Raw genomic sequence first — 15,655 nt, 5'->3', positions numbered from 1 at the left:
ACAATTAAATAAAAGTGCAACTTCTACTGTTTTGATTTATTTTTAAATACAGAGGTTATTGGTTGTTTTGGAATTTGTTTTTCCCAATTTAAAACATAAAAATAAAGCAGCATTGAAAATTAGGAAATAAATCTTGTAGGCCTACACTAGCATGCTCCTGCTCGTTTTGCGCACACAGAGCCACAGACACACCGCGCTTGCTAGTACATTAATTGTTCAGCACTAAAAATAAAAATAGTTTTATTTTTATTAAAAAGTAATAAAATAAATGTACTAAAAATAAATTTTTTTTTTTTTTTTGGTTTTTACTTTGCCATAAAGCACTGGAGGAAACATTAATAGCGGTGAAGCAGGATTGCCATTTACCATTTACCACGTTGCTAAAATGTGCTTTTTTTATTTAGGCTGCCCCCTAGCGGCAGGAGTGAGCATTTCGGTTATTTCTTTAAAAATTCATAACTCCTCACAGGAATGGGCTAGAGACTTACTTTTTTTTTTGACATACTCAGAAATTTATGCTCTACAGGTCGCGGGCCTGATCAAATCATCTCGCGGGCCGGATCCGGCCCGCGGGCCGTATGTTTGACACCCCTGCCTTAAACTCTGGTCATTAATTTTGTATAACAACTCATGAATTCTCACATATTTCCTGACCAGACACTGCGTGAGTCAGGCCTGTAGCCTTTATAAAATGATATATTTAGGCAATATGAACATTATTAAATCCTAATATTTTATGTATGCGCATAAACTACACCTACAATACTGAATATCTTGGTTGTTACTTGTTGATATAACATTTATGCTTTAAAAATCAGTAATAAATTATTTAGGAGTCTACGGGGTGCCATTGGTAATCTTTATCCATGCTAACAAAGAGCAAGTCTGCCATAAACCTACCTATAGAAGAAGGCTGCAAAGCATTTTGACTAATTAGGCTACTTAACAGCATGACTGGCTTTTGACTCAAATGGTGTTCAAGCTCCTTTGACAGTTCATAAATGTGACACTTAAAAAATGACTATCCATCATAATATTTGGATTGTCAAAATTCTGAAGTACAGGCTTATGGAGTTTGACAGGATGTGAATTATGAAGGGTTATTGTAAAATCAGGGATAAGCAACACGTAGGCTAAACGGATTTATCTGGTTATTTTAAAAAAAAGGCTGAAATTCAAAATAAAATATAAAATAAATAATAATAATAATAATAATAATAATAATAATAGTAATAATAATACATTTTATTTATATAGCGCTCTTCTCTCACTCAGAGCGCTTTACAAAAACAAAACAATAAACAAACAAAAAGAACATATAGAGTTGGGTTGGTGAGTAAAATAGAAACAGGGTGGAAATGGACTAACTGGATGTTGGAGATAGAGGATATATAGAGTGGAAGTTTGGGACTGGGAGAGCTTTGATTTCAATATACATAAATAGGCTAAAATCAGAAAACCTGAAGTTGTGCTGTTGCAATTCCAGGACAGGAGGTGGCGGCACGAGCCAGTCACGCCGGTTCTTAGCCCGACAAAGAACGAAGAAGAAGCGTACGTAAGCCACGTAAAGGCATGCGTAAAGGCAGTGCCCGCCAATTTTAAGGGATGTAAACAGTGTCGTATTTTCTCTGTCTGAGACTGAGCTATGAATTTTACCATATAACGGAGAACATTTCTTTGCCAACAATGAATACCAGTGGAAAAGGTAGCGCACCAAACTCATATGCTCATCATCCCACATACACATATTTGAGGCTAACATTCACTGTTTTTATTTACGTAATTAGGCTCGTTTACCTTGTTTGAATCAGCTAACATGAATACGCTGAAACAATTTAACGCTACTATCTTCAAGTGTAGGCCTACCCATAGTGACATAACTAACGATAGTAGTGTAGCTATAAACAATCTGTGTGTAAAACTTAAGGACATTTTAACAAACGATCTTATACATTTTTTCAACAGGATCTGGCGATTCAAGCCAACTTGCTGCCAGGTAATTTACATTTAGGAGTCGGTTTGCTTATTTCATCCTGGCTTCATCCAAACAAAAACCTTTAACAATAGTTTACGTTGCTGATTTTAACTTTACAGACGAATTGTTGTTCACCCATGCTACTTAGTTTGTCCTGAATCAGGGCTAATGCCATATATGTACAATGAGGTATCTGTGTGTGATTATGTATTTATTTGTTTTTTTTTCTAATATAATTGTTAATTTGACTATTTTAAGTTGACTGTTTTGACTCTGTAGAAAGTACATTTACAACAGCTACAGTGTATTAAATCTCTTCATGACAACCAAACTTAATGAACAGAGGAAGAAACAAACACTTACTTGTAATGAACACCATCAGCTCTTTTTGTGTATTTTACAAATGTTAATGTTTTTATTTCCGATCGCACAGCAGTGACAGCGATTCCATCAAGGTTTTTGTGCGTGTGCGACCTATGACCCAGGGTTCTGGGCTGACCACAGATGGAGATCAAAATATGTGTCTCACAGTCACCTCATCCAACACCATCCGTTTGCACTCAAAACCAGAACCACGGACCTTCACATACGACCATGTTGCTGACATGGACACTTCTCAGGTTTGGAGCACAGTTATTGTATTGACAGCCTCTTCACTGGCATGGGCAAAAGGACCTACAGTGAATAATAGTAACCTGATCAATTGACGTGGGATGTAGCCTGCCCTACATGACTCATGCAGTTGGTTCTGGTCTGCATGTGCATGATCTTTATATTTCCTCAACAGGAGTCTGTGTTCTCCAGTGTGGCCAAGAATATTGTTGAATCCTGCATGAATGGATACAATGGTACTATATTTGCCTAGTAAGTGATCTTAATGTTGTTTATGTACAGTATAAAACGAAAATATTGAATGGCACAATTCAATGTGTTGTGCCTCATGTGCAAGTGACCCCAATCATTGGATTGTTATTTTTCTTTTGCAGTGGACAAACAGGCTCAGGGAAAACATTTACCATGCTTGGTGAGAATGTAATACTTACATTTACATTGTGTACTTCATTTAATTATTTTACAGCCAGCATAATTGTAGTGACGTTTTTTTTCTCTCCTGCTCTAGGACCATCCGAGCTGGATAACTTCACAGATGAACACAGGGGGGTTATTCCCCGGAGTTTTGAGTACCTGTTTTTTCTCATCAATAGAGAAGTGGAAAGGGTGAGCTATAACATTTCAGCACCACGAAGATGTTGTGAACTAATATTTCATGTTTGTTTTTCTAACTTATTTGGTGCCTTGTTTGTTCTTTTTCCTCAAAGTCTGCCCAGTCCAAAAGTTTCCTCTGCAAATGTTCATTTATTGAGATATACAATGAACAAATCTATGACCTTCTGGACACAGCCTCAGCCAGCCTTTTCCTCAGGGAGAACATCAAGAAAGGTTTGTTTGTTGAAGGAGCCGTGGAGAAGTTTGTCAACTCAGCCGCTGAAGCCTACCAGGTATTCATTCCTTGCTTGTTGTGACTCGTATAAAATATTCTTTATTGAGCGGTGTCAAACTTACACATAGTTGACATCAAACTCAATTGACAATTAATTGACTGCAGGTGAGAACTTAACAATAACATACGGTACTGTGGGAGTTTACAGAATTTGTGTTTAAAACCACCAAGGTGCTGTCTATGGGCTGGCGCAATCGACGAGTTGCCTCCACCTCCATGAATCGCGAGTCTTCCAGATCTCATGCAGTGTTCACCATGACTTTGGAGTCAAAAGAGTCCATCAATGAAGTGGTGAACATCCGAACGTCCCAGTTGAACCTTGTAGACCTGGCCGGGTCTGAGAGGCAGAAAGACACACACACAGAAGGCTCCAGACTTAAGGTAGGGTTTCGTCCAAATAAGCCTCAAACTGAGGTACTATGGTCGTTGCTGTTACTAACAGCTGCTGTCTGCATTTATTTTCTTCCAGGAGGCAAGCAGTATCAACCGATCCCTCATGTGCCTTGGTCAGGTGATCATGGCCCTGGTTGATGTGTCCAATGGGAAGAACCGCCACATCTGCTACAGGGATTCTAAACTCACCTTTTTGCTAAGGGTGAGTGTTTCAGAACTCAAACTACAAATTGGGTGTTGTTTTGCCGTAGAATATATTATAATTGATATATCTAATTTTTTATGAAAGTGGATGCAACTGCCCTTTTTAATTATGGCTTTGTTCGAACATTACAGTGTATGTCTTTGTTTAGCTGGGTTGGTGTCTTTTATGTGAACCTTTTGTAAATTAATTAATGAATGCATGTATTCATGTTGTAGTTATGTCTACTGAAATCACTATTGATGTTTGTTTTGGATAGAGATTGTGTAATAGTCATTTGACCCAATTATGAACTCTGAACAATTTGGTTCTATTTTGAAACAAGAAAGATTCAATTTTGAGCTCTCAAAGTATTGAATTTAGCTTAACAATCATTTAAAGTTTTTATGCTTTCATAGAATATACCTTTTTATAATATTGTATTCAAAGACTTTATTGCAATTTGAATGAATAATAAGCACTGAAACAAACTTTTTATTGTAATTTCAGGACTCTCTTGGAGGAAATGCAAAGACCTACATCATAGCCAATGTACACCCTGGTTCAAAGTGTTTTGGAGAAACACTGTCCACCTTGCATTTCGCTCAGAGAGCAAAGTTGATCAAGAATAAGGTATCTGCCATTAAAAACTACTCTGTATGGTTTAAGAACAACCTAGACATAACGCAGCGATTTCAAAATTGTAGCACTTTTATAATGTCATTCCTGTGTAATTAATCTGTCTTTCCAGGCCGTTATCAATGAAGACACACAGGGAAATGTGAGGCAGTTACAAGCTGAGGTGAAGAAGCTGAAGGAGCAGCTGGCACATGCACTGGGGTCTCAGTCAGTGGACTATGGGAGAGACGTAGCGCCAGGAGGCCCTGAACTCCCTATGGGTAACAATACGCAGATCATACATATAATCATAACCATATGGCCCTGATCATCAATCTTTTTTGACACCATTACATCCTCAAAGTAACATACATATATATTTTTAAATGTGCACACATTCAAAATGCAATACAATAATATAATAAATACAGTCACACAGATTATTTTATTTCAAGTTACATGTTTTTTTACACAATGTTTTCTGGTATGTTGCAGAAGTGTAAATCAGCTTTTCTCATCCATCCATAGATACTCAACATAACGGCTCATATAAAGCAAAGTTCATGGCCGCTGTTCGTCTGTGGAGGAAGCGAGAAGAAGAGAAGAGGGTATATAAAATGTTTTGTTTTGTGTTGTCCTTTATTTTTGGGAATTTCTGCTGCCGTGAGGAAATAACATTGATGCAGGGAAACTTACAATATGCTTGACTTCACTCAGACTCTGCTCGAGAAAGTGGCTCAATTTGAGGAGGCCTGGGCCCAAAAAGACAAGTTCATCCACTCCAGTCGAATGATTGTCAGGTTTCGAGAGGACCATATCTATCGCCTCGAGAAAAAGTTGAAGGCAGGAGAAGGCTCTCTGTCAGACAAGGAGTCTCAGGCTTTGATTGACCAGATGACAGAAGAGATCAAGATCTTGAGAGATCAGGTACACAATTGAATACCATTCGGACACTGTCTAACCCGCTGCTGGTGGTTGATATGCGTGTATGATATCTGGATGATCCAGTTTCAAGATAATCTGTATTACTTAATTTTTTTGAAATAATGGTCATAAATTCCACAAATGTACGTGTTTACCTTGTTGTATGTGTACACACTTCTGCCCTTCTAGGTTGAACACCACCCAAAGATGACTCGATATATCGCAGAGAACTTCAGCCTCAGACAGGAGAACCGTCATCTCCGTTCCCTTGAAGCAGTGGTGAACTCTGAAGAGGCTGCAGCTGAGATGGAAGAGGCCTTCCAGAGGGCCATGGCCACAGAAAGACCGACAGAGTGTAAGATCTTTATCAGCTTCATCAGAGAAAAGGTCAAGTAAATTTGCTATATCTTATGTATCTGTATACATCTCAATGAATCCATGTTGCTCCACAGCTCACAGCTCTGCAGATAACGCCTCAGCAGCTACAGCTGAAAGGCTGAAGGCTCAACTGCTCCAGAAACAGTCCGACCTCACAGGCATCCTTCAGGCCTATGAGGAGTACAAAGAAATCTCAAAGTAAGCCGGGTATTCAATAAAGAACCACTCTTTAACTAAAGGTGCATGGACATTATCCAGTAAAGCCTAGCAGATGTTAAGGAAATACTCAGTCCAAAAGCTAAAAATAGATCCCCAAAACGTTTCCCACTAAGTTTTTGTTGTTGTTGTAAATAACTGGTGTCTGAACTTTTAAATAATTCTTAATGGGTGAAAGAGTTTGAACAGTTATTTATAATGAATGATGAATAATCATCTAGAACAAGCATCTAAGCATCCAGTCTTACATTTGGGCTGGTTAATTAGGCAAAACGATGTCTCCAACGTATTTATTTGACAGTGTTCCAATCTTAAAGTCTTAATTCCCCCAAAAATTATACTTTGCAATATTATTGTACGGCTCGGTCTTTCTAGCTTCTAAAAGCTGTTTTTACGACTAGAATATCATATTTATTTCACTGTTAAGTGGATTTATTTTGAGATTGTAATGAAATATGCTATTTTTTATGCAATGCCCTTTATAGGCTTATAAAGTATGTTTTTTCAAGGCTTAATGGGTTTTTTGGATGTTGCTCTGTGTTCTAGACAACAGATGTCTCAGCTGGTTTCTGAGAAAAGATACCTTGAAAAGTCCAACAGGCATTTGGAAAACATTTTGGAAGCCACACACGCTTATAAAAAGCAGGAGGTCTCTGAGCTGAACAGAATTCATGTTGAAACTTTAAAGGTGAGCGGACATTAAAAATTGTATTCAGAACACTGTGAGGCAAACCGTATATTTACACTGTTATGCAGAATATCTAAAAAAAGATATCCATTTTTATCCTTTAAATTACTATTACACCAGATTCTGACTACGCCCACCAAAGCGTACAACTTGCGGTCCCGTCTCGTGCCTCTCTCCAGCCCAGACCACCTAAATGGAACAGAAGATGGAGACGACATTTGGAATGAACAACCTCCTTCAGACATGACTGAGATGGCCTTGACTGAGGAACTCCGTCAAGTGCAGGTACAATAACTTGGATTATCCCATTTTGATTATGTGTACAAAAATCCGCATCCTCTTATTGTCTCATTCCTTCTATAATTTCTCATCAGGATCAAGCTAGTTGTGTCCAGACAAGGTTCAACGAGGAGGAGATGAAGAACAGCAAGCTGTTGGAGCAAATTGCAAAACTTGAGGAGCAGATCGCTGCGATATCACAGGAGTCTGAGCGCAAAGATGAGGTAGAATTTCCTAATGTTCCTCATTGACAGTTTTCTCTCATCGAACTTTAGTATTTTGTACAAAATATGTTTATTTCATGTGTGGAAAGAAATTTGCATCCCCACAGTTTCTCTTTCACTCACTTCCAAAACAAATACATGCCGGTACCTGCTTAGGCGCTGGTGTCGTAAAAACACTACAGCTTTTGTCCAAAGGTGCTCCTAGAATTATAATAAACGGAAAGATCTTTGAAGCCACTTTATCTATTCTGTATTTCATAACTGTGCTTTATACCTGATGCAGCTACTTTCTACTGAACGAGCTAACAACAGAGATCAGCTCAACCTGCAAGAAGCTGTTAGTGAGCTGAAACAGAGGCTTCAATCTGAACAGCAAGCCGCAGAAGGTAAAGCTCTGCTGTTTTTGCCCTTGTTGCCCGCCTGGACTTTGCTGGCGGTGTGGACCTGGCATGTTTCTGTCATATGGTCAGGGTGACAACTCTGTCCTTCCCCTCCTTTCAGTACTGAGGAGTGAGATCCGCGATCTACGTGTGGTGCTGCAGTCGTCCGACAAGGAGCTGACCTCCGCGAAGAACGAGCTAAGAGAAGGCCAGAGCGAACAGCAGAGAGAGATGAGCCAGCTCTCCAACAGTCTGATCGGCACACGGCTTCAACTTGATAAAGTCCAGTAAGCATGAGTAACTCTTCTTGATCTGATTGGAACTTCACGTGCCCAAAACAACTGTGTCATGGTCTTCATTTCAGGCTGGAGTGGGAGCAGCTTCTGGAGCAGCATCGGACACTGCAGGATTCATTTGACCAGCTGCAGGCAGAGGCCAAGTTTGAGGCTGATGAGGCGAGACAGCAGCTGCACCACAGGCAGCAGGAGATGGATAAACTGAAGGAACAGCTCACGGTTAGTTAACTCATTATCTCAACTAGGTTAATTTTTTATCCTGACATTTTTAATTGAGGCTTTGATCTCTTAATTCTCCTAAACTCTTATATATTTTGTTGTTGCAGGAATTGAATAATGCTCTGAAGACTGAGCAAGAGCACACAGGCACCCTGATCTCCCAGTTAACAGAAAACAAAGAGAGTACATCAAAGTAAGCTTTAGGTGTTCATTGCTGTGTCTTTTTTTCCAATTGTTTACAACTGTTATCAACGTTCAAAATAACTCCTGTACTAACACGAGTGTCCTTGTTGTTTGCCTACAGAAATCTTATTGAAACCATGGAGCAGAATACACAGCTTAGAAAACAAGTCTCTGACATGACAGTACAAAATCAACAACAGGTCAGTCCTAAGCAGGGTTGCCGCGGATCTTGAAAAGCATTAAAAGTCATTAAATTTAAGTTTCAATATTCAAGGCCTTAAATGTCTTAAAAAGTCTGGAATTATTGGGTGGGCGGCATTAAATTTACTCGGGGGCAGAATTAATGAGCTTGCCTTATTTGTTTCATTCTAGTTTTCTAGTTTAATTGTTAGATTTCTATGTTTTTATTTTATTGGTGTTTTATATAGGCTACTTCAAAGATATCCGGCAAGTCCGACACCTACGCTAGAGGCAGTACGGCCGTGTGAGGCTGAGTACCGCATTTAAAACGTAGAAGAAGAATGTGTGTTCCCTGCTTTCGAATTTGAAGTCGGCCGCGGTAGAGCAAAAAAGGAGAGAACGACCCAGCGAAATGCATGCGCAGCTATTATAAATTCAGTGAGAGGTGGAGGGAGGACGACTGGCTGGCTGGCTGGCTTTTTTCACCCCGCGACCGCGACCACACACTGCCGCTGCTTGTAGGTGCGCAACCACCCGTCCGCTGATGATATAGGTAGGCTACTGTCGCAAATCACACAACACGTTGATTGTGTTTAGTAAACAATGTTTATGTATCTATATTTATAAATAGCTGCTCATCAGACGTTCATTCAGCTCATTCAGGTCGCGTTGACTTGGCGTGAGCTCATGGAGTGAGACGCGGGTCTCTTTCTGTCACTTTCTTTCTCTCCACACTGCACTCCCTTTCTGACAGCTAGATAAAAACTATTGCCGATCCTCCCATCAATCGCAGATAGTAGCCTACGTTTCCTTTGCCAATCGGTACAACTCTAATACCCCGCGGTTTATTAACCTGAACGCCTGCAACAATACTGTATGAAGAAAAAATTACTTTGCGCAAATTACCGCAGGTCTCGTGAGCATGGATGTAAATCTACAGTGGGCCAACATACATATTCGATTTTGAAATTGCAAAAACCTCCCTTGACCTGTGGAACTAATTTTTAAATAGTTTCTATCATAAGTTCTGAAAAATAAAGTTAATGGACTAAGTTTGTTATTTATTGAATAAGGAATTAAAATATGAAGAACATTCGGATTATTCTTCCCCAAAAAATATCCCATTTTTAATTTAGCCTAATTAAAATATTGTATGCTGCACCTAACACATATTTTCTAAATTGATTAAACTGTTCTTGTTACTCGATTAATCAGAAAATGTAAACCAATTGATACAGTTCTGTAATTGGTTGAAATGGTGGTAATGATGGGTTTTCAGGTTGCCTTTACAGTGATCTCTTACACTGTTTGTGCAAATTTTTTAGGCAAGTTGTATTTTTGAGGATTCATTTTATTATTGAACAACTACAGTGCTCTCGGTCAATCCAAAATGTTAAAGAACCTAAACCTGAATGTTTATGAAAGTAAAGGTGAGGTTTTGTCTTTCTTACGAGAATATGTTTTGCTATTATTAGGCAACTATTAGTGTGCAGAATTATTCTGCAACTAAATAAAAAAACGAAAATGTTCCCATCTCACTTATTTATTTTCATCTGTTACAGTGAGAATAATAAAACAACTCAACATTTACAAATAAAAATGTCCGACATGTAAAAAAAAAAAAATCAGTGACCAATATAGCCACCCTTCTTTTCAATAACTGTCACAAGCCTTCCATTCATGGAGTCTGTCAGTTTCTTGATCTGTTGACGATCAACTTTTTATGCAGCAGCAACCACAGCCTCCCAGACACTGTTCCGAGAGGTGTACTGATTTCCTTCACTGTAAATATCCCGTTTAAGCAGGGCCCACAGGTTCTCAATAGGGTTTAGGTCAGGAGAGGAAGGGGGTCATGTCATTATTTTTTCATCCTTAAGGCCTTTACTGGCTAGCCATGCAGTTGAGTACTTTGATGCATGTGATGGAGCATTGTCCTGCATACAAATCATGGTCTTCTTGAAAGATGCAGACCATTTACTGTACCACTGAAGAAAGTATCTTCTAGAAACTGGCAGTAGGTTTGGGAGTTGATTTTGAGGCCATCTGCAACCCGAAAAGGTCCAACTAGCTCATCTTTAAAGATACTAATAGTTCCCTCAAAAGATCAGCTAGTTGGACCTTTTCGTTTTTTATTTTCTGTAATTAGACAGCAGTTGTTAGCTAAAGTGCATTGAATATTTGGTAGTCAGATTTAATGTAACCCTTTACGGAGTATAGTGTAGTTTGTCGATTTCTGTTACCGCGGTATTGGTATTATTTTTTCATTTTAGAGGTCTTAAAAAGGTCTTAAATGTCTTTAAATTTGAACTTAAAAAATTGGCAGATACCATGGTCCTAAGAACAGAATGCATTTCTTAAAGATGTAACTTGCCATGACAGCAATTCCAGCCTAGTAGCAAAATCCTATTTATCTGTTTTTTTTTTGCTTTGAAGGTTTCTAAAAGTGTTGATCTTGAGCAACAGCTGTACTCTGCCACTGAAACGATCAAAGGCTTTGAGCAGAAGATTGAACAGGACAAAGTAAGCAAGATTCTCCCTTTTTTGTTATTGTTTCAAATATGACTGAAGTTTGTCCGTTACCTTTCTGAATCCCATCTGTGTCATTTTACAGGATGTTGTTTTCGATCTGATCAACCAAACCAGAGACCTCCGCTCTGAGCTGAGCCAGAAGGACCAGAACATAACACACCTGTCTGGAGACATCAAAGACATCACAGTACTTTACTCTTACCTTTATTTTACCCTTTATTTGCCATAAATAACTTAATTGTTTGCTGTTGTTAGCTTTTCCTTTAGCCTACCTGCTGGAACTGTATGTAGGTGCAATGTTTGAATCAGTCCTAGCATGATTATAATATTAATGTCGTTTGTCTACCAGGCCAAGTACAATGCTGCCTGCCTTGAAAGGGAAGGTATTAGTGACCATAACTCTAAGATGCAGACAGAACTCTGTGATCTGAGAGAAACTTCAGACAGGCGGGTGGCATCCAATAAAATAGAGGTGAGTTTGATCACGTTAGACAGCTCTGTGTTATGCATTGTTGTGTGAATTATCTTAGATTTACTGCAATAATGTTCTGATGATTGATAGCAAAATAAGTAAGCTAAATAATGAAGCTATGATATGCTAAATGTGTCCAAAATATCTGTGGTCAGGTGGAGGTGTTGCAGGAGGAGATTGTTTATGCCACTGAGGAGGTTGAGAGACTCACTAAGGTCTTAGACGAGCAGAATAGCTTCCTCCAAGCTTCCCAAGAGCAAACAGCCAAGAAGGACGTCATGATACTGAATCTACAGCAGAAGGTGAGTTTACAATTTTTAAAAATCATCTTACTACAAAGCAAACGAATAATCAACAAGGCAAAAATCTCATTTAAAGAACATCATCCTATTAAAAGTATAAATGCATATAACCCAATATCTCCTTTTTTGTACCAGTTGCAACAACAGCAAGAAGCTGTTGAAAGAACAATTAGAAATGGTGGTCACGCAGCCACACCTAAATCATTACCTCGGGTAAGAGTTGTCTTTGGTTTGTTTGTTCTTTAATTCTGCTTTAACAAATGCTGTTTATGGCTTATTTCTGGCTTTTAAATTTCCAGTCGCCAGTGCCAGCATGTGCTAATCTTGTTTGAAATGTTGTTGTTTCTCAAGACACCCTGCACTCCAGGAAGTTTCAACAGGGACATGACTCAGGTGCTAGAGAACCAGGAGAGGGAGCTGGAGAATCGACGCTCCTCCATGATGAGCATGGAGATTCTTCTAACCGAGCTGAACTCTGAAAGGGCTGCCAAGAACGAAGAGATCCGACGGCTTAAGGTTTGTCTTTGTGCAACAAGTTTAATTAATCTGTAACCATTCAACTTTGGACAGAAATAGTCAATATGAATAAATATATAAATAACTATCATTGAAGCTTCCTGTTTTGTTTTGCTCGAGATTATACTAGATTGAAAAAGGTTTCAATTTAAAGCACACAGTTCTTTGTTATGGCATTGCATTTAACCAGAAATGCAGTTATAATGAGCTTTTTGTCAATATTAAGAATGTGTTTTCACTGTCTTCAGGTGCAGCTGAATGAGAAAGAGTTGGTCCGCATCGAGATCCAGACTTTACTTGACAAGTTTTACACCAAGCAGAACCAGAATGGAAATAATACTAGGTGGAGTTTTTTCATCCAGTTTTTAGCAATCCACTGCCCTAAAATACTTCACTTACATTGCCAATGGCTTAAGTCAAATTATTAATGTTAAGTTGTCATTTTCAGTGATGATTTGAATGACGCCATCAAGCAGTCCATGCTTAAAGAGCTAAAGGAAGAGAGAGAAGAGAAGGTTTGTATTTGTTTAGCTTCTGGTTTTAATTTTTCTCTTTATCGAATTGTCAAAGTAAAATTTCTTCTTCTCTCATTTGTTAACAGAGCAAAATAATGCAGAAGCTGTCTGATGCAATGAAAAGGTAAGCACCTATGGTTTAGTTAAGTAAATTAATCATTGTTATTATGAACCTCTATTCATTCTTTATGTTTGATTTGCTGTGTTTTTGTTCTTTTGTGCTATTTATTAGACTGCAGGCACAGGAGTCGATGTTGGCCCAGTCTCAAACCTGTGTTCAGGAGCTGACCACTGAGCTGAGGAACCGCTGTCTAGAGTTGAGAGATCTGAGCCACAGGATACATGATGAGGACAAACTACTGCAGGTCTCAGTATATCTTTCACCAAAGAAAGCATTTTGGGGTGACGTAGCTCTCAAGTATGACGAAATGGACTCCCAGCAACGTAGTCAGTAGCTGAAAGGTGTACATTTACAGTCACCTGAGGGAGACTGCTAGTGAGATCGCAGTTGATCAGTGGTATTTTACTCTGGAAGATTAGGACAACGGGGCGATGCAATCATGTAATGAAGATGACACCAGATAGTCTGCCATCCATGCTGGGTCGACGAAACTTTACCATACAACTTTTTTATGATAAGGACATATCAGGTCAAGTTAGAGGACCATTTAGAGTTATGTTTTTTCATTTCAAATAAATGATTCAGCTTTTTAATTCTTATATTTGATTTGATTTGATTAATTAGGATCCCCATTAGCAACACATCAGAGTGAGCGCTAATCTTCCTGACCTGGGGTCCGAAACATAAAATACAAACAGACATTCACGTGTTTGACATTATGATATGACAAAAATACACAAAGTGTCTATCCATCTAATAACTGCAAAACTGTGCACTCAACTGTGCTGATTATGGTTACAAGTTACTTAAAATAATTTTCATTAATTGCTTTTTAATTTTTTTTAATCTATTTATTAAAAAATTATCCTGTAAAATATCAGAAAATTGTGAGAAAAAAAATTAACAACTTGGCTTTTTTTAGTGTTATTATTATTTTTATGTATCAACACCCCTCCCACTGTTTTCCTACTGTGACATGTCAAAATGTATTTGTTGAAAAAGTTATACTGGAGTGTCTATTTTGACCATTCGACCGTCAAAAAGCTATAGATATTCAGATTACACTGATATAGAAAAGAGAGAAGCCACAAATATTCACACTGGAGAAGCTGGAACTAGAGTTTATTTTTTCTTACATGAAAAATGACTTGAACAATCGATCCATTATTGAAAGTGTTGCATTTTACTTTTCTTTCAATTTACTAATCATTTGTTTGAGCTGTAGTACTAATATCTTTTCTGTTTTACAGGAGAACGAGGGTCTCCGCAAGCAGAACGTTCAGCTGTCAGAGGAGAATGGAAAACTTATAGGACATAAGAACCACAAACAGAGAATTGAATATCTGGTGAAGCTGAAAAAGGAGAACACCAAACTTCAAGAGGTAAATAACATTTCTGTGATCATCAAAAGAGGTTCCACTTTAGTCACTGAAGACTGTTAACGCATCAATTTACTTGTGCTTTTTTCTTATTCTTATTAAGGAAAATGAGAAGCTCAGAACGGAGGTTGGTTTCATGCGAGACCACACTGGAAGTTTGGAGATCTCGCAAATCCCTGATTTTTAGCTGTTTGGTTGGAGGTGAAACTTCCAAAACATGTTTTTTGTATGGTTCCAAGTACAAAAACATTGTGATTCATGTTATTTGTCCTTTCTATATGTATTGGTTATAAGACGTATTTCCTTAACTTGGAGGCATTACTGTACATTTAACATTGATCTGCTATTACAGCAGCTTGGACAGACAAGCTGTGACAACAATTTCCATAAGTCTGGCTCCATAATTTCTTGGTCTTGTTGGGTTGTTTTGGATGTACATTAGTACACATAATCACATTGTACCCTATTGCTTAATGTGAAATTGTTTTGTTTTCAGAAGATGCTAGTGTCTGGTGATGTGATTGTTGACTGAACATCTGAGTGATATCCATAGTATATGGTTTATTGTATTTTTCCCAACATTCTGTAATGCATAGCCAATGAATTTTTTAAGCATGGTCATTTTTATTATTGTACTGGAATTAAAAAATATTAAGTTTTTGCCTCTAGTAATCTTTATTGGCTTGCTTCATATTTTGTGGTATCTCACCACCAAAACTTCAAGAAATGTCACAAAAGCTGGCGGATGAAGATTTTTTTTCATCTAGCTCATTGCATGTAATAATGGTAAATAAATGGATGAGCACCAGTAGCCTTTGACATATAACAGTGCGAAACACTGCTCCACTTCTACAACATAAAGGTTTTGCTGACATAATACATGCATATGTATATCATTAAAAGTTACGCTCTGACATCTTTCCTATAGTGTGTGTGTGTAACCATGTAACAGTGCATTTCCCCATTGTGATGAATAAAGAATGGTTCTTCTACATCAATATTCCAATTGTAAGATAATATAAAACGGATTACAATTTTTATTTAATACCTCCACCAATATACACCAGAATAAATATGCTGTATATTGCAGGAATTGATTTGTATTCCAAACACCAGGAGGCGATGTAGAGCGCAGTCCTCAATTGCCTCGCGCTCAATTGCTCGCGCTTTTAGCTCCAACCCAGCT

General features: G+C 38.2%; 1 protein-coding gene across 1 annotated transcript; it reads left to right on the top strand.

Annotated features, from left to right (window-relative positions):
• The first annotated feature begins 1,595 nt into the window (after nt 1-1,595).
• kif15 (kinesin family member 15) lies at nt 1,596-15,331 on the top strand. The gene is made up of 35 exons (XM_080042534.1): nt 1,596-1,705; nt 1,966-1,996; nt 2,409-2,595; nt 2,763-2,839; nt 2,962-2,999; nt 3,096-3,193; nt 3,295-3,474; nt 3,648-3,857; nt 3,946-4,071; nt 4,561-4,683; nt 4,802-4,949; nt 5,197-5,276; nt 5,386-5,595; nt 5,782-5,947; nt 6,045-6,168; nt 6,733-6,874; nt 6,995-7,159; nt 7,249-7,377; nt 7,661-7,763; nt 7,879-8,044; nt 8,122-8,272; nt 8,380-8,465; nt 8,577-8,655; nt 11,069-11,155; nt 11,247-11,351; nt 11,514-11,636; nt 11,792-11,938; nt 12,074-12,151; nt 12,290-12,454; nt 12,703-12,797; nt 12,903-12,969; nt 13,056-13,093; nt 13,202-13,334; nt 14,341-14,472; nt 14,573-15,331. Exons 1-35 carry the CDS (start codon nt 1,687-1,689, stop codon nt 14,654-14,656), a joined length of 4,092 nt encoding a protein of 1,363 aa, XP_079898660.1. The 5' UTR covers nt 1,596-1,686; the 3' UTR covers nt 14,657-15,331.
• Nucleotides 15,332-15,655: the final 324 nt, after the last annotated feature.

Source organism: Ammodytes marinus, assembly GCF_949987685.1.
Source record: "Ammodytes marinus genome assembly, chromosome: 15".
Lineage (NCBI taxonomy): Eukaryota > Metazoa > Chordata > Actinopteri > Uranoscopiformes > Ammodytidae > Ammodytes > Ammodytes marinus.
Note: the sequence above shows the minus strand (reverse complement) of the source record. Positions and strands in the feature narration are given on the sequence as shown.

Coding starts and splice junctions, on each gene's coding strand:
- kif15 (XM_080042534.1), top strand. Junction 3,858..3,945: donor CAGAAGGCTCCAGACTTAAG/GTAGGGTTTCGT, acceptor ATTTTCTTCCAG/GAGGCAAGCAGTATCAACCG. Junction 11,637..11,791: donor TGGCATCCAATAAAATAGAG/GTGAGTTTGATC, acceptor ATCTGTGGTCAG/GTGGAGGTGTTGCAGGAGGA.